A 22,418-nucleotide genomic window follows, 5' to 3' on the forward strand; every position below is an offset into this window, starting at 1 on the left:
ATCTATGGGATTATGTCAATGGGGATGAAATCCGACCAGCAGATATTGCACCTGCTACCCCTCCTCACCAAGGAGGTGGAAGAGGTCGTGCACAAGGTGCAGCTGCAGGACAAGTTGTTGGTGCAGCTACAGTTAATACTCCTGAGCAAAAGAGATGGGATTCACGGGATGCCTTAGCCTTGTCTTGCATCTCTCTTTCAGTGAAAAGATCAATCATTCCGCATATCCGGTCGTGTAAGACCTCCAGGGCAGCGTGGGATATTTTGGAAAGCATGTATGCAGCACGGAATGATGCCAGGGTATCTTTTTTAAAAAGAGAGTTGAGCAATACACATATGGAGGAGGGTGACTCCATGTCAGCCCACCTCACTAAGCTACAGGATCTCAGAGAGCAGTTGTTAAATATAGATGAAATTATTCCTGATTCAGAGATGATTACAACCACTCTGAATTCTCTTCCTGAGTCTTATCTCAGCTTTCATACTTCGCTGAATTTATCATTGAGGGGGGGTGCAAATCCTCTTTCTTTTCATGAGCTGATAGGACTTCTGCTTCAGGAAGAGCAGACCAGGAAAAATTTGGCTTCACGTGCAGGTGAACAAGCCATGCTCTCAAAATTCAAATAAAAAACAAAGGGACAGGCAAAAACAGCAGCAAATCAGCCTTCCAGTGGGTCAGGACAGCCTTCACAAAAGGCTAAAAGTGATGCAAGCAAGCCCAAAAAGAAGGGTTTCTGTCACTACTGCAAAAAGCCAGGTCATCACATAGCAGAATGCAGGAAAAGGATTGCAAAGGAAAAGAAAAACAGCTCAGGAATGGCTGTTTCAGATTCAGCCCCTTGTGCATCTGACAGTGGGGATGCTGCAGCCAACTTTGTTGGTCAAGATTATGCCTTTTTATCTTGCATTTCTGATTCTAGGTTGGCTGTTCCAGATGCTCGGGATAGTACAGCTTCATGCAGTGATGATACATATGCTTTTTTGACTTGCAGTTTTGACTCTCCTTCAGATGCATCTGCTTTTAGTGTTGATGAAACACTGAACACATGGTATTTTGACAGCGGTGCATCCAAGCACATCACTTCGAGGAAGTGTCTCTTTACTTCCTTGCATCCACCCCCTGTTGGTAAGAAAGTCACTTGTGCCAACAACTCCTCATATTCAGTACGTGGCACAGGAGAAGTTGAGCTCACTGCAATTGATGGCTCAATTTTCAGACTTTCTGATGTTTTATATGTGCCTGGCATAACCAAAAATCTCCTTTCAGTGTCCACTCTTAACAGAGATGGATTTCAGGTCATCTTTGAGGATGACAAATGTGCTGTCCGGGACAGGGAAGCTAACTATGCCTTAATGTTATCTGGTACTCTGCTGCGTGGGCTTTTTCAGCTTGATATTTTTCAGAAAAGAGCAGCTCATGCTTTGGCAATTTCTTCCCCTACAGTTGCCATGCAAAATGCAGAATTATGGCATGCCAGATATGGCCACATGAATTACAACAGCTTGATGACACTTCAGAAATTTTCAATGGTTGATGCATTGCCCCCTCTTGAGATACCTCCTCCACATGCCTGTGAAGGGTGCATTTTAGGTAAAATGCATAGATTTCCCTTCAAGAAGGATGGTTCAGTTAAAGCTGTTCGCAAATTGCAGCTTATACACAGTGATGTCTGTGGTCCCATGAGGACTCCTTCATTGGGTGGTCATCTCTACTTTGTCACATTTATTGATGACTACTCCAATTTTACTTGGGTTTATGGGCTGAAAAAGAAATCTGAAGTGTTCACAGTGTTTAAACACTTTTCAGCCATGGTTGAAAATGAAACCGGGCTCAAGATACAGATATTACGCACGGATAGAGGTGGGGAATACCTATCTGCAGAATTTGATGCTTTCCTCAAACAAAAGGGTATTGTGCATCAGCTCACAGTCAAGCTGACCCCTCAGCAAAATGGCAAAGCTGAGAGGAAAAATAGAACCCTCATGGAGATGGACCGATGTATGCTGAAAAGCAAACACATGCCTCATAAATTCTGGTTAGAGGGTTTGATGTGTGCCAATTACATTTTGAACAGGGCTCCCACTAAGGCTTTAAAAACCAAAACTCCTTTTGAGGTCTGGAATGACAGGAAGCCTTCAGTGGATCACTTCCGAGTCTTTGGATGCCTTGCCTATGCACATGTGCCAGTTGAATTTAGGCACAAATTGTCAGATAAAGCCATCAAATGCATATTTGTTGGATACAGTGCAGAAAGCAAGGGGTATCGTCTCTACAATCCTGCTACACGCAAAATCATTGTAAGTAGAGATGTGATATTTTCTGAAAATTCAGCTTACACTCAAGCTGATTTTCAAATGCCTTCACCTTCAGAAGATGTATTTCAAGGGTTGCTACCCATTGCATTGGGTTCCCCTGCTGATTTTTCTGATCCAAATGAGAATTTACAGCAACCTTCAAATGCTTCAGTTCCGCCACGGGATGTCATGCCTCCTCCACAGGAAGTGGAACAAGTGGTACAGCAAGAAATTGCAGACATACATGCAGCAAAAACAGTCCCAAACTGGCTGTTACAGACTCTCCGGGAGAGTAAACTTGATGCCCCGTTACCTGGCAGGACTCGCAGTGCAGCAAGGCACATGGAAGGTGCTAATTCAGTGGAATCAGCATATGCAGGTACTCTCCTTGATGAAGAGGAGACTGCCACATTTGAAGAGGCACAAGGGGTAAACATGCTATTGGCACACGATGGGTATTTAAAGTCAAACGGAAGCCAGATGGCTCCATTGACAGATATAAAGCCAGGCTGGTTGCTAAAGGCTATGCTCAGAAAAAGGGCATAGATTATGAGGAGACTTTTGCTCCTACATCCCGGATGACCACCATCCGATCAATAATTGCAATGGCTGCACATTTTGAGTGGAATGTTCATCAGTTGGACATCAAAACAGCCTTCTTAAATGGGGACTTGCTGGAAGAGGTGTATGTCAAACCACCTCCGGGTTTTGAAATTACAGCAAATGCACTTCAAGTCTGCAAGCTTAATAAAGCTTTATATGGGCTGAAACAGGCCCCTCGTGCATGGTATGCCAAGATACATGCCTTTTTGACCAGCAAGGGGCTGCACAATAGTCCTACTGAGAGCACCCTCTACATCAAGATGGATGGGGGGGAAATATTAGTCATCCTTCTTTATGTTGATGACTTACTGCTCACAGGGTCCAATGACGACAAAATTGCAGATTTCAAAACTGATTTGCAGACCCACTTTGATATGTCAGATTTGGGGCTGCTTCATTTTTATTTGGGGATCCAGTTCTCTCATGAGAGACGTGGCACTGTTATGTCTCAGTCCAAGTATGTTCAGAAACTTTTGGACAGATTTAACATGCAAGAGTGTAAGCCCATATCTACTCCTATGGAACCGGGGCTGAAACTCACAATGCATGATGCAGGAGAATCAGTTGATGCCACACTTTACAGTCAAGCTGTTGGATGCCTCATATATCTCTGCAATACTAGGCCTGATATTCAGTTTGCAGTATCTCAGGTGAGCAGGTATATGCACAGCCCTAAAACTATGCATTGGCAGGCAGTTAAGCGCATCTTCCGTTATTTGCAAGGCACCAAGTCTTTTGGCTTACTATTTCCCAGGGGGGGTGACTTGCAGATGCATGCCTACAGTGATTCAGATTGGGCTGGTGATTATGACACTAGGCAGTCCACTAGTGGCAATTGTTTCTTTTTGGGAAAATCTTGCATTTCATGGCTAAGCAAGAAACAATCTACAGTGGCTACCTCATCATGTGAAGCTGAGTACAGGGCATCTTTCACAGCAACAGTGGAATGTGTCTGGCTGAGACGTTTATTTGCTGATCTTTATCTGTCTTTGGAGGGTCCTTCTCCAATTCTCACTGATAGTCAGAGTGCCATTGCAGTGGCAAAGAATCCAGTGTTTCATGCTCGCACGAAGCACATTGAGGTTCACTATCATTACGTCAGAGAGAAGTTACATGCAGGAGAGATCAGTATGATCTTTGTGTCCACACATGACAACGTTGCAGATATCTTCACCAAAGCACTACCACGTGAGAAGTTCGAGGCATTTCGCAGTGCCCTGAACTTATATCCATTTGGTGATTGATCAGCCTTGTACATGACATTGGCACTGCAGGGGGGTGTTGGAATTATATCTATAATTCAGCAGTGACCAATGTAATATAATAAGTTAGTTAGGGGCACTTTTCCCTCTTTTAGAGGTTTTTCCCCCTAACTGCAGTTAGTTCACTAACTATGGTTAGTGACTACTAAGGTTTTGTCACTATGACAAAACCTTATCTACACTACTTTGTGTCGTACTCTTTTTACACACTCTATTGAGCAACTACAGCTTCCAAGCTTTTGACTCTCTCACTCTCTCTAGCTCTCACACTCTCTGGCTCTCATTCTCTCTATTCCTTCATAACCCAAAATCTTCTTTCAGTGTCCACTCTTAACAGAGGTGGATTTCAGGTCATCTTTGAGGATGACAAATGTGCTGTCCGAGACAGGGAAGATGACTATGCCTTAAGGTTATCTGGTACTCTACTGCGTGGGCTTTTTCAGCTTGATATTTTTGAGAAAAGAGCAGCCCATGCTCTTGCAGTCTCTACCCCTACAGCTGCCATGCAGAAAGCAGAATTATGACATGCTCGATATGGCCACATGCATTACAACAGCCTGATGACACTTCAGAAGTATTCCATGGTTGATGCATTGCCACCTCTTGAGATACCTCCTCCACATACCTGTGAAGGGTGCATTTTGGGCAAGATGCATCGATTTCCCTTCCAAAAGGATGGTTCAGTTAAAGCTGTCCGCAAATTACAGCTTATACACAGTGATGTCTGTGGTCCCATGAAGACCCCATCGTTGGGTGGTCATCTCTACTTCGTTACATTTATTGATGATTACTCCAATTTTACTTGGGTTTATGGGCTGAAACACAAATCTGAAGTGCTCACGGTGTTTGAACACTTTTCAGCCATGGTTGAAAATGAAACCGGACTTAAGATACAGACATTGCGCACAGATAGAGGTGGGGAATACTTGTCTGCAGAATTTGATGCTTTTCTCAAAGGCAAGGGTATTGTGCATCAGCTCACAGTCAGGCTGAGCCCTCAGCAAAATGGCAAAGCTGAGAGGAAAAATAGAACCCTCATGGAGATGGACAGATGTATGCTGAAAAGCAAACACATGCCTCACAAATTCTGGCTAGAGGGTTTGATGTGTGCCAATTACATTTTGAATCGGGCTCCCACTAAGGCTTTAAAAACAAAAACTCCTTTTGAGGTCTGGAATGACAGGAAGCCTTCAGTGGATCACTTCCGAGTCTTTGGATGCCTTGCTTATGCCCATGTGCCAGTTGAATTTAGGCACAAGTTGTCAGATAAAGCCATCAAATGCATATTTGTTGGATACAGTGCAGAAAGCAAGGGGTACCGTCTCTACAATCCTGCTACACGCAAGATCATAGTAAGTAGAGATGTGATATTTTCTGAAAATTCAGCTCACACTCAGGCTGAATTTCAAATGCCTTCTTCTTCAGAGGATGTCTTTGAGGGGTTACTACCCATTGCCTTGGGTTCCCCAGCTGATTTTTCTGATGCAAATCAGAATTTACAGCAACCTCCAGATGCTTTAGTTCCGCCACAGGATGTCTTGCCCCCTCCACAGGCAGTGGAACAGGTGGTGCAGCAAGAAATTGCAGACATACATGCAGCAAAAACAGTCCCAAACTGGCTGTTACAGACTCTCAGGGAGAGTAAAATTGATGCTCTGTTACCTGGCAGGACTCGCAGTGCAGCAAGGCACATGCAAGGTGCTAATTCAGTGGAATCAGCATATGCAGGTACTCTCCTTGATGAGGAGGAGCCTGCCACATTCGAAGAGGCAAAGGATAATGTGCATTGGATGAATGCCATGCACGATGAGTTGCAGTCCATTGCAAAAAATCAGACTTGGGATGTTGTAGACTTGCCACCGGGTAAACATGCCACTGGCACACGATGGGTTTTCAAGGTCAAACGGAAGCCAGATGGCTCCATTGACAGATATAAGGCAAGGCTGGTTGCTAAAGGCTATGCTCAGAAAAAGGGCATAGATTATGAGGAGACATTCGCTCCTACATCCCGGATGACCACCATCCGATCAGTTATTGCAATGGCTGCACATTTTGAGTGGAATGTTCATCAGTTGGACATAAAAACAGCCTTCTTAAATGGGGACTTGCTGGAAGAGGTGTATGTCAAACAACCTCCGGGCTTTGAAATTACAACAAATGCACTTCAAGTATGCAGGCTCAACAAAGCTTTATATGGGCTGAAACAGGCCCCTCGTGCATGGTATGCCAAGATGCATGCCTTTTTGACTAGCAAGGGGCTGCACAATAGTCCTACTGAGTGCACCCTCTACATCAAGATGGATGGGGGGGAAATTTTAGTCATCCTTCTTTATGTCGATGACTTACTGCTCACAGGGTCCAATGAAGACAAAATTGCAGATTTCAAAGCTGATTTGCAGACCAACTTTGACATGTCAGATTTGGGGCTGCTTCACTTTTATTTGGGGATCCAGTTCTCTCATGAGAGACGTGGCACTGTTATGTCTCAGTCCAAGTATGTTCAGAAACTCTTGGACAGATTTAACATGCATGAGTGTAAGCCCATAGCCACTCCCATGGAGCCGGGGCTGAAACTCACAATGCATGATGCAGGAGAATCAGTTGATGCCACACTTTACAGTCAGGCTGTTGGATGCCTCATATATCTTTGCAACACTAGACCTGATATTCAGTTTGCAGTATCTCAGGTGAGCAGGTACATGCACAGCCCAAAAACTATGCATTGGCAAGCAGTTAAGCACATCTTCCATTATTTGCAGGGCACAAAGTCTTTTGGCTTGCTATTTCCAAGGGGGGGTGACTTGCAGATGCATGCCTACAGTGATTCAGATTGGGCTGGTGATTATGACACTAGGCAGTCCACTAGTGGCAATTGTTTCTTTTTGGGTAAATCTTGCATTTCTTGACTGAGCAAGAAACAATCTACAGTGGCTACCTCATCATGTGAAGCTGAGTACAAGGTAGCTTTCACAGCAACAGTTGAATGTGTCTGGCTGCGACGTCTATTTGCTGATCTTCATCTGTCTTTGGAGGGTCCTTCTCCAATTCTCACTGATAGTCAGAGTGTCATTGCAGTGGCAAAGAATCCAGTGTTTCATGCTCGCACGAAGCACATTGAGGTTCACTATCACTACGTCAGAGAGAAGTTACATGCAAGAGAGATCAGTATGATCTTTGTGTCCACACATGACAACGTTGCAGATATTTTCACCAAAGCACTACCACGTGAAAAGTTTGAGGCATTTCGCAGTGCCCTGAACTTATATCCGTTTGGTGATTGCTCAACCTTGTACATGACATTGGCACTGCAGGGGGGTGTTAGAATTATAGATATAATTCAGCAGTGACCAATGTAATATAATAAGCTAGTTAGGGGCACTTTTCCCTCTTTAAGAGGTTTTTTTTCCTAACCGCAATTAGTTCACTAACTATGGTTAGTGACTACTAAGGTTTTGTCACTAGGACAAAACCTTATCTCTCTCTCATTGTGTCGTACCTTTTACACTCTTCTATTGCAACTCAGCTTTTAGCTTCCAAGCTTCCAGCTCTCACTCTCTCTTGCTCTCTCTCCATCTCCTCACATGAAGGACTCTAGTGCTAGCCTCGAAAGTCTCTCGCGAGGTAGGTCCCAAACTCTGTGGAGGAAAGTCATTGCCTGAAAAATGGCATCAACCTGGAGAGGGGTCAAGGCAAACTTTGCCTGTACTATCTGATGGGGGACCGAGGGCTTACTCCGAATCATCCTAGAGCCCATAATCACCTGTAGCCGCTCAAATCTCCTCCATTCTACTGCTGAAAGATCACACCCCCAAAAAGGTGTCGCATACATGGCAGTCGGCCTCACTAGAGTGTCGAAAAGCCAACACTTCATCGGTGGATCTTGGAAGTGCGCCTGGAAGCATTGTTGCTCTAGTCGGGCCAAAGCACCGTGCCCTCGTGTGAGTCGTGCTCTAGCTAAGTGGGTCATCGTGAAAACTGGCCCTGTGAAAACTGCACCCAAGTACGTGTAGGACTGCACAATCTCCACTGGCTAACTCTGGTATGTAAAGCTATGTCGGTGAAGCACTGTGTAAGAGGTGTTAAAGATCTTGACCTTGGTCTTTCCAAGGTTAACCATCAGGTCTCTCTCTCTGTAGAACACCTCTGGGGCATCTAGATGTCTCTGTAGTCCCTCTGTCAAAGATGACAGGAGGACCGTGTCGTCCGCGTATAGTAGAATCTGTATAATCAAGTCTGCTAGTGGTGCTCCCTCGCCTCCTAGACGGTTTATGAAAGATGTAATCTCATCAATGTAGAGCTTGAAGAGAGTCGGTGAGAGAGGGCATCCCTGCTTTACTCCGATCGTGCTCTCAACCCAGTCTGATTGGCCTCCTCGGACACGAACTCTCCCTCTAACGGACTCGTATAGGCTCACCACTCTCCAGATCAGAACCTTTGGAATCTGCATATCCTGTAGTCTCCAAATCATGCACGATCGCGGGACAGTGTCGAAGGCCTTCCGAAAGTCTACAAAACAAGCGTAGACTTTCTGGCGTCTCGACCTCGCCTCCTCAATGATAGTCCTCAAGGTGAAGATGTGGTCTAGTGTGGAGTGCTGTCTCCAGAAACTTGCCTACCCTAGAGCACGTTGCACATGTGCCTCTATATATATGGCTGCTGATCTCCCTCTCCAATATCGATCCATAGATCTTGGCCGGCGTGTGGCCAATCATGAGAGTGCGATAGTTCCCAGTATCCATGGGGTCACCTGCCTTGTGTATCGGTACGATGGTGGTGGTACTCCATGAGGGTGGGAAGCCGTGACATGGCGTGGTTGAACATTTGCGCTAGTACCGGATCCAAAACCTCCTGTCCATGATCGAAATGCTCATTCCGTAGCCCCTCATGGTCCTGTGCTCTACGACTATGAAGTCGGCTGAGTGCAGTCTGCACATTCTGTGCAGTGAACAAGTGGCAAGTAGTGGACCTGGGCATAGTGGACATTCAGGTGGTGCCTGCATCGGGACATCATAAAGAGAGCATGCATAATTGTGCCAAACACTGGATCTGTGATGGGTATAGGTGGCTTCCCCTCCAATAGAAGCCCCCAGCCAATAGTGGGATCCCCCCCTTGAAATGAACTGATCACCTCATCCATTCTGTGGGTGATGAAGGCCCGCCACTTATGGCGTGTCAGTCGCCGTGAGATCCATTGTGCCTTGGGTGATGTTAAGTGGCCAAGGGCTCGCTCACGTGTGAGGTGAGCTCTCATCTCTCTGCACTCGTCATCATACCAAGGATTATGTGGCATCTTCCCTAGTGAGGCACGTGCAGATCGAGTCGTGGGAAAAGACTTAATGGCTGCGTCCATGACTAATGTGGCAAGGGTGTTTGAGGCGTGGACGAGGTCTACATCATCTCCAAATCTCCAAGTAGTAGGGTTGGGAGTCCCTTCACCAGGTTGCTCACATAGATGGGATCCAGGGCACGATCAAAGGAATCTATACACAAGTGGGCATGGGGGGGATCCTCCCTGTGGCTGGCATAGTAGTAGAGATAGAAAAGACTAAGTACGAGTGATCAGCATTGAGTGGGGGAGGGGGCACAATAAAGTCGTATATCTGTGAGGTAAAGGCCAAGGGACCCAATAGGTAGTCCACTGTGCTTGTCCCTCCGCCATGCAGGAAACAAGTGAGACCACCGGATGATGGCCATCTCTGTAGACCATTGTAAATGATCAAAGCATGAACAACCCCTAGCTCAAGTAGATGTCGTCCATACTCTTTCACCTGTGGTGCATCTGCAGAGTGTCTCACTATCCCGAGCTAAGCTGCATCTAGTTCTGGTACTATGAGGGAATCCGATGCAAAAAGGAGGATGCCCCCTGCCTGGAGAATTCAGACATATCATCCTGAATTGACTCATACGAGCTGTGCCCTTTTGTTAATGTCTTTGGGAGACCTCGTGGGCCTATGAGACAAGGTACAATAAAGGTAACTTATACAAGCCATATGGGCTGAAGCGAAGGTCTCACTAAGGCCCTTGCTAGGTGCTATCCTAGTAATCTCAAAAAACTCAAAACACTCAAAACTAGTTCTCAAAATACATATCCAAGTGCCATGGTGGCTCTCCGATGAGTGGCGAAGATATCTCGTATTTGTGTCTGACGAGATGTCCCTCAGTGTGGTAGGGGGTGTGGTCTCTGTGATCTCGGTATCGATGGGCCATATCAACCTTGGTTCGAACGATCTTGTTTGATGAGAGCTGAGATAGGCTGAACCTCCATGATCCATTGTAGGTGCACTTTTGTGCCGTGTATGGTCTCTGTCTCTCTGGCTCCGCAACTCTGTGTCGTCTTTTCCCATCGATCCACTCTGCTCTCATGTCGACTACCTCCTCCTCCTCCACTCACTATATCTTAGGGCTGACTCAAATGCGTAGAAATGCATGACTTGTTGATGTGCTCCATCTACCCCAGTCTCCTAGCGCTATCATCTCCGACTAATGCCTGATCTGCCTCAATAGGATCTTTCTGTGCCGATCAGATAGAGGCTAACACAAACTTGTCATGGAAGTGGATCTGCCGAGAGAGTCGTCCAAAGCCGAGCCCCTCTCGAAAGAGGCCGTGGTATCGTCCTCTGATGTCATAATAGACTGGGCAGGTACACAGGAGGTGCTCCTTTGTCTCTATCTCCTCCATTGTGTATAGTTTACAAATCTGCTTCTCTCTAGGTGTGCTTGCAACTTCCTTGCCTCGATCCTCTGCTAATGGGATGAGACCTGCACCTGTCCGATGACAATCCTCAATGCATGCGAAACTCCTTTGTCCTCAAGTACGAGAGAGAGAGAGAGAGAGAGAGAGAGAGAGAGAGAGAGAGAGAGAGAGAGAGAGTATTACCATCCACGGAAGACCAACAAGTCTGTGGGAGAATTAAAAACCCTCTAGTACCTCTGCATAGGGAGGACACATGGCAGCTCCCGAGGAGTGCAAGAAGCAACTCCAATTATTTAGGGTACCTACATTATAGCTTGGAAAAAAAACATAATCAGCCATACATTAGTTTAAGACTGAGAGTCTTTTGGGTTAGATTTAAACTCCTTAATGATTGATATGCCTTCACGAGAGAGAGAGAGAGAGAGAGATTTTATTATCATCTATGAAAGACCAAAGGGTCTATTAGATTGAAAAGAAACCAGATACAATGAAACCCAAGGATGGGGCCACTAAAATGGGCACCCCTACCCAAGGATGATGCCTATGATGAGAAATAAAAGTAGTACATTGCCCTATTGCTGCAAGAGATCTACAAAGGAGGAGCAAACAATAGAAAGAAAGAAAGAAAGTTTATTCAAGTCTTCGGAAGACCGATGGGTCTATGAGACTATGACAAACCTGATACAAAGCGATCTGAAAGGGTGGAGCTACTAAGCGAGCATCAACACCCATACTAAATGCTAAGTTCTACATAGTCAGAATAACATCAATGATAACATCATATCAATAGCAATATGGCCATCTCCATCGTCACTACCACTGCATATCATCAGAGTACAAAAAAACGAAATCTGGTTTAGTATCACAATTGCAGCTCCCCCCCCACCCCTCCCTCTCAACAAGGACAACGAGGGAGTGGTAACATGAAGCCAGAGATAGACTACTAACGGTTGCCCGATGTCGTGGCCATGCATGATCTCCTAGTTGTGCCTTTGCGTTTGACAAGGGCTATGATGACCCTTGTTGGTTGCGCTCCAACCCTGAACATGGAAGGAATGTCTCCAAGAGTAATCTATGCATCCGTCCTTTGTTAGTATGTCGCGTCACTGGCTCTGGGTCACGTCCGTGGCAGAACCCTGTAGAGTAATAGCCTATGTGGTTGGGCTGAAAAACTCAGTGATCATACTCTGAGAGGAGTTTGCTGGTGGGCCCCTTCCCTATCTCTATGATCTAACGATCCTCAATGAATGGGGCAGATGAATCCGAGTATACCCTCCAGGATCAACAAAGCCCTCATCCGAAATGCGTACGCAGTGGTCTCTGTAGAAGCTAAGCTTCATTGGGAGCTCACTTGGTTCCAACCAGGTCAGGAAACTGACATTGCACAAGCTGCTCATGAAGTATCACCCAACCCTTGATGTACCAAAACACAACCAATAAGAGCTGGAGAACAAAACTTGCCAATACAGAAAGAAGAGTGCTATGAACTGAACTGAACTATACCATGGAGTCTTACTCTTTAATCAGTTCTCTCAATAATTGTCCTACAGAGCCTTTAGCACTCCTTTCTCGAAAAGAGTAGACTAGATTCATGAACTTTAGTATGCCATCCCTGAAAAAACATAGTAGAAGATTACTTTTGCTTAACAGCAAAAAGACATTAAAAAACCTGTTGATTGGAAATAACAAAACACTTGCCTGGCATTTGGTCTTATTCCTAATTCCTTATGCATGATATTTTCACCCCGTATTTTCTGCATAATCAAAGCCCATATTTTAGTTCAGTGAAACGATCCTGATCATGCCTATGATTTTCAAAAATGCTCTTAAAGTCTGCACGATCATTGTGTTTTTAGACAGCAAGAAAAGACGAATTCAATGGATACAATGACACATCTATTTCTGTAGCTAAACTAACTTTCCCATTAGAAATAAATTGAAAGATGATGTTTGGTGAAACCTAGTCAACAAAAAATTGAAAACACATGCATGAGCGTGCAGACGTACACACACTTTTTTTTTAGTAATATCCAGTCCTGTATTTATATGCTCATAAATTTACAAGATGGGAAGTCTCCACAATGGAGAGTATCCCAAAGATCAGAAACATCAAAAGAAAAGCTCTATGCAAGAAGCATCTATATCACCCTCATGGCAGGCATCATATAAGGATTGCCGCAATGAGGCTCGGAAAGATTCATATGACTTGTGAATCTGCCGACCCAAGTATGCCAAATTATGCTCACTCCAGATTGTCCAAAGAGCCCAATATCTCACCCAAGAGAGAAATAGTGAGTATTGAGACAAAGACCTCATAAATCTGCCAAATAACCAAAAATGTTTCCCAAACCTGTGACTCGGGAAACGGAGCCAAAGATGATCTGAAATTCTCCCGAGGAGGTTCCTAGAACACTGGCAATGCCAAAGCAAATGAGGGACAGTCTCTGAAGGAGCCTGACATCGTAAACATGTGGATGGTGCAATGCGACGTTTGGCAAGTGTGACTCCCACTGACAATGTGCCTATCATGCATCTCCAAAGAAAAAGTCTTTGTTTCAAAGGCATTTTACACTTCCATAATATCTGGAGATTCTTCCGCCACCATTAGAGAGGCTTCCTGATATGCCACAGAGTATTAGCATATTGTTGAATCCATGAAGCAGGCTGAAGAAGCTTGTAGGCTTTGATGGAGGTCAAGGAAGGCAGAGGAACAGGACGAGAGCATGTAGCAGAGGGTTGCAATTGCCAATCCATAAGCCTGTCTGTGTCAGCCACAGGGGGAACAGGTAGAAAAGGATGTAACAAATCATCAATTTTCTTCCATATCGACCTATGGTGCATTCCCAATGCATAGGAAGCAGTGGCCTGAGGACAAGATAAAACATAGCCCTGATTATCTACCACATCATGTATGTATCTAATTCCCAATTTCATGAGATTGTATGTACAGATGTACACACACACGTGTGCACACACGCACACGCGTGTGCAAATGAGTGCAAAGGCTTAAGTAACAACTGACTATAAATAATGTGCTACAAATCACACTACATTTGCACACATACAAACATGTGCGCATATACACACAAATGTATGCATGTGCAGCACAGTAATTGTGCTTGGTCATATAGGTGCCCCAACATGGGCAAGTGCCTACACCCACAACTAAGTAAGCATCTATGCCCGCACACATGTTCCAGGCACAAATGCATCTTCACATGAACACATTTATACATAGGTGTTGCTATCCTTTGTATGCCTGTATTGACCCTATCATGCCTCTCATGTTTCGGGGTGTTGTGGAGGCACATTGAAGCAAATAAAGGAAAAAAGAAGTTGGCTTTCATAAATTGAACTCTCAAAATTAGAGAGGGGCATTAAATCATATGCGTGCAACGAATAACCCATCTCGTCTTGTTTCTCAACCTTTAGAGCTGTCCTGCCTTGTCTCTCAATCTCTAGAGCTGCGTCTTTCCTAAGCGCGGGCCTGTGGTATGAAAAGAACTGCCATGTCACTTGTCCCCCTGCTGATACGAATACTCAGCCTATCTGGAATCTGCATCTTGCAAAGTCAATTAGACACACTCGTATTTGTTGACTAGCCACAACGAATCCAGCTCCTGTTCCCTCAATCCCTTGATGAAAGCCATATGCCTCGTGAGACCTTCTCTCCCTCTCATGAAAGGCCTATGTATGCCTCAAATCTTTTGTTTGTAGCTCTATACTACTCCTTTGAAAGGCATTTTGCTATCCACATGGGCCACCATCCTGTGGGTGAGCATCCTCCACTATCCAAACTTGCGCTGTGCTAAGACCTGCTGCACCTCCTCCTCTTGACAGAGGGCATTCAAAATCCTCACTCCCCTCACATGGCTACTCCAAATGAAGGACAATGGGGGAACGTTCTGACATCGTTGTGCCTACCAAATTCCAAGCGGACCCTCCTCCAACCTCTATATAGAAACCATCCAATCTCTCTAAGAGCTCACCATGGCAATGTGGTTGAAGGAATACCGTAGGCTCCCGTGAAGTTCAAACTCAGCCCCCACCAAGTATCATACCCTCTCACGAAAAGAATGAATTGCTTCCACTAGCTCTTTTGGTTGGAGGCATGGTAGAAAAGGAAGCCTCTCCAGCTTATCCTCCTCGAACTCTAGGTTGTTGAAGTTACCTCCATCCACATTTGGTAAACAATCAATAAGCTGGCATCAAAAGGGTGCCCTTTGCTAAGCACATGCTGGTGCATAGATATTGAGAATCCTAAGCCGAATACCCGACCAGACTACTCGGCCTATAATAAGCTCCCTTTGATCATAGGACCCTGAGGAGGCAAGGGCCTGCCCAATAGGAATCCAAAACCCTTGCTCTGTCCTCTATGGGAGACCAAACCTCATTGGACCGTGGCCTCCCCAATGTGAAGACAAGCTGTCCTGGCTCAGCTTAATTGATGTCAAGTTTTAAAAACCACCATTAGTTGGTCCAGAATTGACATCGATGATTACCAAAATTGAGCATTGACTTCTAAAACTCCCTTAATGCTCAATTCAATGTCTTGTAACATATCACTGCATCTCAAACTTCCTGCCACCCAATAAGTTTGTGAAAATATCAGCTACCTGCTGATTTGTGTTGCAAAAGATGAGATCTATTTGCTGTGATGCAAGCTTCTCCCTAATAAAATGAAACCACACTTCATATTATCACAAAACACAGCTGTACTTTCAACCCAAGCCATCCCAATCTCTCAAAGTAGAAGCCTCAACCATGTGGCTTCCATGCTGGCTATTTTGTACTCTGCCTCAGTCGAAGAAAATGCAAAAGTCTTGCTTCAACCTACGTATACCCTTTGCAATAGGCCTTGCTTTGTATTTCTGATTTTTACCATTAGAATGTTGCCACTTTAGCCCTGGTATTGCCTTTGTAGGCCAGTAGGACCCGGCGAGCACATTTAGTCCACTTGGGACACCTAGAACATCTAGGTAGGACACTTGGTCCACCTAGGACACTAGGGTCTATATGAACCCTCACTTGTACTTTCTTATTATCCATTTGCGAGTACAATCCAATGCATTCTCAGCTTGTTGTCTCCCATTCCATTGCTTCCAAAGAGCAGGTTCTTGCTCCAGCTTGCTTCCCCTATTGCATTTCAGCTGGAGATATATAGTTGTCCTAAGTTCCGATGGAGGATAACTTAGAAGATCTCTTCACGAAGGCTTTACCGTGACCCAAATTTGAAGCTTTTCGTTACGTGAGTTTTCTCTCCTCTACTATCATAGGTTGCTATACCCATCACGGATGAACATGTGCAACCATGATTTAGTTTCCAGCTATTCTTGAGGTATTTCTAGGATACTTTAGCCATACCATGGAGAGGGGTTTGCTGCCACTTTAGTACTGGTATGGCCTTGTAGGCCAATTAAGCACTGCGAGGACATTTAGTCCACTTGGTACATCTAGATAGAACACTTGGTCCACCCGAGACACTAGGGTGTACTTGGGTCTATATGGCCCCTCACTTGTACTTTCTCATTATCTATTTGAAAGTACACTCCATTGCATTCTCATCTTGTTGTCTTCCATTCCGTTGCATCCAACATAGAATCCCCCTTGATTATGTAAATCCATTTAGTGCCTATGTCTTTTTTACCCTATGGCAACTCACATCAATCGCATGTTTGCTTTTTCATGATGGACTTATACTCAGACTCCATGGCATCTTGCCATTGCTAACTTTCGTGTCTCGACAGCTTCTGCAAAAGACACAAGGTCTTTCTCTTCCGTCTGCATCTCCCACAAAAGCTGCAGGCTGCATCTCATTTGTAGCAGCCGCATTTCTAGCAACCCCAAATCACACATCTCAAATGGCTTCTGCAATTCATCCTTAAAGTCTACAACTTTTGCAACATTAATACTAACTTGTAAGCAGCATATCAACAACATACAAGACAATGATGATCAAATCACCTCCTTCCTTGACATGAAGGGTGCTTTCATTTGGACTCTTATGCATACCCTTGGCTAATTCAAAAGGCATCAATCTTTGCATACCAGGCTCTATGAGCTTGCTTCAAGCCATACAAGGCTTTTTTTACTGCAAGCTTTGTCTTCCTTTCCAAGGACAACAAAACCAATGGGTTGAGATACATAAACCTCTTCCAGGAGGTCCCCATTTAAAAACACAATTTTGATATCCAATTGATGGATATGCCATCCATAAAATGCAGCCATGGGAACCACACCCCTAATGTTAGTCATACGAGAGTGGGAACAAAGGTCTCATCATAATCTATCCCCTTTTTCTAAGTATAGCCCTTTGCAACAAGCGGGCTTTGTACCAATCAATAGATCCATCTGATCTGCGTTTCAGCTTATATATCCAATTTGTACCTATTGCTTTCTTGCCACAAGCACGTCCACCTAGTCCCAATATGGTTTGAGTCAATCTCCGCTTGTGTAGCCTACATCCATCAAGTGCATCATCAAAACGATCAGGCTCATCCATTTCCAGCAAATTCAAGCAAAATATCACCAATCCCTCTACCTGGATACAAAGAGTTTTGGCACAAGATACCTTCTTGCCAACAAGAGCACATGACAGCATATCAAAAAAGTCCTTGGACATGATATGTATGGATACGCCACTATCAAAATACCACGTATCTACAGTTTCATTGACAGTGAATCCCAAAAGACATAACTACATGTGAAGCAAGCCTAGTCTGCTCTAGAAGATTTGTTGAGGCATCATCCTTTCTTGCATTTGTGGCTAGAGAACTTGCAAGTACCATAATACACTCTTTCTTATTCTCTTCGCAATATAAGGCCCAAAGTCAACTTAGGATGAAAATGTTCCACGTGTACTTGTCCCAATAGGACTAGGCTCCTAACTAGCGTACAAGGCCATACTAGGGCAACTACCAGCGCCAACCACTCTCTTGGGAGCTTTATGGTTAGCCTTGTGATTGCCAAGGGACTCGGGAACTTTGTCACTAGTGATGATGTTCGTCCCGCGTCTATGGCACTTCGCAGCAGCAACAAAACAAGGGGGGGGGGGCGTAGGACGTGGGCAACAGGCTCAACCACAAGAACAAGCACCTTTTGGCATTACTCCAAAGCACAGAAGACGAGATGCACAAGTTTTGTCTTTGATTTCACTTTCTATGAAGAGGTCAATTATACCTCACATTCGGTCCTGCTAGACTTCGAAGAGTGCTTGGGACATTTTAGAAGCAATGTATCAGGCTCGTGATGAGGCAAGAGTCTCAATCTTTAAAAAAGAGCTTGATTTATACATATGAATGAAGGAGATCAATGGCAGATCATGTCATGAAGATTCAGGTTTGGTATGAACACCTTCTGAACATTGATGAAGTCATACCAGATACACACCTTGTCTATACTACATAAAATCCCTACCGGAGTCTCATCTTTCTTTTCATACGTTGCCCAATTTGTCCCTAAGGAGGAATCCCAACCCTCAACTTTGGGAGTTGGTGGGGCTTTTGTTGCAAGACGAGCAGACTAGAAAGAATTTGTCAATGAGTGTGCACGGTGGCGAGCAAGCTTTTGCTGCAAAAGATAAGGGAAGAGGTGAATATCAGCCCAAACATGATGCATGACATATATCTCATAAGGACAAAAAGGATGCTGACAAGCCTAAGACAAAAGGCAGGTGCTGCTATACTGTACAGAGCCAAATAGGAGCTGAAACGACTGCTTCTAGAACGACATGTTTGTCATATGCAGCCCTCTAGAAAGTGTGCCAGTAAGTACTATACAGTTGTCATGCTGGTTGTCATACCCAACACAACAATAACCCGAAAGCCATTTGTGGAGATGGTTGAGATAGAAATGAGGTTCTTTTTTATACCTGGAACATATAACGCTTCCACAGAGTGACTGCCTCCCTTGACATAGAAGTAACTTCAACCTGTCCAATCCCCTTCAAGGGTTAAGATGCATTATTTGCACAAGTGTATGCATGGAGCATCACTCAAGGGTTGAAATAGAGATTTACAAGGGGCAATGTCAAAATACCAGTCAGATGTAGAATCTGAACTTGACAAAGCTGAAGCATGCTTCTCTAGATTGTAGTGGCAAGTCACAGAAAATGCCTACTCACCATGAGCCATGTTTGTTGCCTCATGAGGGTGCTCATGGCCAGCAGGAGCATTTGTAACTGCAAGACCTTGCTGTTGTTTTTTCTGCGAAGAAGATGCGATACGAGAAGGCTGCTGCTGCATCAGGTAAAGCTGCTCATTGGTGAGATACATTTGGGTTAGCTCTTTGTTGCGACTCTTTCCTCTGCCGGTTGGGCTTCCGGTTGTGCAAGGCAGGCTTGCATCTCCTCCACCTACTTCTTGTATTCCTCTACTGCTAGAATGCTGGCTTCTCCTACTACTTGAGCGGCTACTACATTAGAGAGCTGCTGTGCCTGTATCAAAACACCTGAAATTACTGTGACCAGAAAACACGTTTCGGGGCACCGAAAAGCCCAGAAAAGTTTTTGCGAAACGCGCGAAACGGCACACATGATAGAGAAACGTCTGGCACGAAAAACGATGGCGATGAGACGTTTCCCTCTGTTTTGGCGCCGCTTCTCCTCCGGTTTTGCTGCTGCAGCTCCACGCTTGTCTCCATATCTCCCTACTCTACCCTCCCTTGCTAAGCCCCTTGCTATCCTAGCCTACACCCTCTACTTCTACACTTTACCTCTCCAACCTCTCCTCTAGACCAGCCTCTTCTCTATCCTCTATCCTCTCCAACCTCTCCTTGCCTCTACAACCTCTCTCCTCTCAAACCTCTCCTCTATTCTCTTAGCTCTATCGTCTTACCTCTCCTCTCTCCTCTCTATCCCATGGCCTCGAGATGTGCCGTTGCAAGCACAAGGTGGGATGGCACATCCGGCACAAGGAGGTTAGTGTGCAAGTTTTGTGGTGACACATTGACGGGATCTACCCCTCGAGTTCGAGCACATTTCTTATGGGAGGGAGGCCAGGTAAAGGTCCGTGCCATGCCATTCTAGTGGGATCTTCTTGGCATATGGAGGTACCTCTACCGAATTTGCTGAGATTCGACATCTCCTCCATCCTATGGTCTCTTCAAGTGAAGGTGTCGATTGAGCAGCAGAAGTTGGGCCTTGAGGCAACCACCACATCATCCTAGATACCGGCGATGTGGAGGGTTCGTGTATATCTCTCTCACAGCAAGAGGGAGGCCCATATACATCGACATCGCAGGTGCATGGGAGTGTCTCTGCTGAGCCTCTACATGGCACCACTCCATTGACATCCGTTTGAATTGGACCGTCCACTATGCCATCAGCTCTTCCATGGTCTCGTGCCAAGAGGACATGTGGTCCAGCAACTGTCACTCCAAGAGTTACTCCTATACAGGTTTTTGGACACCACGCTTGAAGCAAGAGGTTGAAATTGCTGAGGAGCAGTTTTTCTGTGCTTGCAATATTCCCTTCCATGTTGCAAGGACTCCTGCCTACAAGAAGTTTTACCATGTACTTGTAGCCACTGGTAGAGCAGGAGCATCATCCCTTACACCTACTAATTTTGAGACTCCCCGCACCACACGTTTGAAGAAGTACGTGGGATTAATTAAGAAAGACATGGAGGGACTCAAGGAAGCCTGCAGTTAGTATGGATGCACCATTGTCTCTGACGGATGGAGTGACACAAAGAGGAGACAAATGATTAAATATTTTGGTCACCTGTTGTGTGGGTAGCATCTTCTTGAGGGTGGTTGACGCTTCACATGCTGGCCTGCACATCACCGGAGAGTGAATATGGGGTCACATTGAGGCAGCCATCAAGGACGTTGGTGAAGACAATGTGGTGCAAGTCATCACCGACAATGGCTCCAACTGCAGAAGAATGGAAAGTCTCCTTGAGGTTCTTTATCCCAAGATTGTATGGACTCCTTGTGCTTCACACTTCCTCGACTTGATGATGGAGGATATTGGAAAGCTGACTTGGGTGTCCGTTGTCGTCAAAAAAGCGATGTAGTTAGTGACTTACATCCCTCGTAAGCCACATGCACTGGCCTTATTGAGAAGGGAGTGCAAGTCGGAGCTTGTGAGACCCTCCAAGACACACTTTGGCTATATTTTCTTGGTGCTTAGCAAGTATGTAATTCTCTCTTGAAAATTCTTTCTTGGATCTTAAATTTGCTTGTAATTCTCTCTTGAAAATTTCTTCTTCACCAAGGGCTCACAAAGGGGGTTTATTTTCATAGGCTGGTTAAGACTAAAGAGAACCTTTGTCAAATGATGACCAGTTGAGATTTTGGTGGACTAGAATGATTCGAGATTGCCTGCTCGGCAGAATGTAGAGGAGATTGTCTTCGACAATCAGTTTTGGCAGGAAGCCCTTTTCATTCAGATGTCCATAGAGCCCTTGTACAAGTAGAGGAGGTAAATACTAAAAATACAAGTCTTGTAACTTGCCCTTAATACTAACTTCGAAGTCCTGATTTCTCTAATCTCTTAGCTCTAAGTTTCGAATGGTAGATGTGCTGAGCCTTTTTGGGATCATCGCTGCCAAAGAAACTGCAGGCTTGGGCTCTCATACCACTGAAAACAGTTCCAATGACTCCCAAAAACCCTACCTGCGATAAATTCAGAGCCACTAAAAGGCTAATAGGCAGATCCCAGCAAAAAGTTCTCCTCCTAGAGCAATTCGCAGCAAGCCCAGGGCTCCCTAGAGCTGGAAATCCAAATCACAGCTAGTATGCTGCCTTTGGTGGTTGGAATTCAATTTGCAGCAGAATCTCTCTCTTTAGACAGCTCGGACGTGCAAAGGGAAGAGGTCTGATGCTGGAATCAGCCGTACAATATCCTAGGAAACATGCATGCACAAGAGATGAGATTTGCACGAAGGGAAAAGGACAATCCTCAGAACTAGGAGGCCCGAAAGAAGGCCTCACCCCACTGCCCCCTCCCCCCCCGCCCCCGAAGGTCTTTATTGCAATAGAAACTAACTTTGAACAACTGGCTCTGAGAAGAGCATGAAGCTGAGTGCAACTCTTGAATGATCTTAGAGCTCTCACGCAACTTGTCCTAGAAAAAAACTAGACCTGCTTTGTAAAGCTACTTTTTACAAAAAGGTTAGCTTTATTGCTTTTGCCACTTTAGGACAGCTTTTTAGAACCCCGGGGGGCCTCATTCTTCTAGGAGCTCCTGGTGCTTCTTGCCTTGTGGGACCTGCTTTTTGACACTTGCTCCATTGAGTATGGGCATTTTTGCACTCTTCCAAGTCCTACACATTAATTAAGCAAAAGACCAACACTTTAACTCATTAAAGCTTAGTCAAATGCATGCATTCCTAGTTATTGGACTAATCCTAGTCCCTTGTGGGCATCCTCACAGTTCTCTTTTACCAATGCATAGAAAAATAAAACAAAGCTTATTCTAGTTAACCAAGCAACATTCTTTGACCAGAGTCAATCTAATAAACATTCTTCTTTATTTCTTGGGAGAAGTACCAAATGGTGACACTCTCAACATCATGTAGTCTCCGACTCTCGTAGGCCACAACACGACCATCTTGCCATCTT

At 45.0% G+C, this 22,418-nt stretch overlaps 1 protein-coding gene across 3 annotated transcripts in view; it reads right to left on the reverse strand.

Annotated features, from left to right (window-relative positions):
* LOC147902205 (uncharacterized) overlaps window positions 1-22,418 on the reverse strand; it is a 162,216-nt gene that overhangs the window by 18,269 nt on the left and 121,529 nt on the right. For all 3 annotated transcript variants that reach the window (XM_087375270.1, XM_087375268.1, XM_087375269.1), the window contains 2 exons: window positions 12,552-12,607; window positions 12,370-12,465 (listed from right to left, as the gene is read on the reverse strand). In XM_087375270.1, coding sequence (XP_087231396.1) covers window positions 12,370-12,465; window positions 12,552-12,607 — 152 coding nt within the window. The remainder of the gene's footprint in view (window positions 1-12,369; window positions 12,466-12,551; window positions 12,608-22,418) is intronic.

This window comes from Dipteris shenzhenensis, chromosome 5, assembly GCF_047967505.1.
Source record: "Dipteris shenzhenensis isolate YYH24624 ecotype China chromosome 5, Dip_SZ_1.0, whole genome shotgun sequence".
NCBI classification, from domain to species: domain Eukaryota; kingdom Viridiplantae; phylum Streptophyta; class Polypodiopsida; order Gleicheniales; family Dipteridaceae; genus Dipteris; species Dipteris shenzhenensis.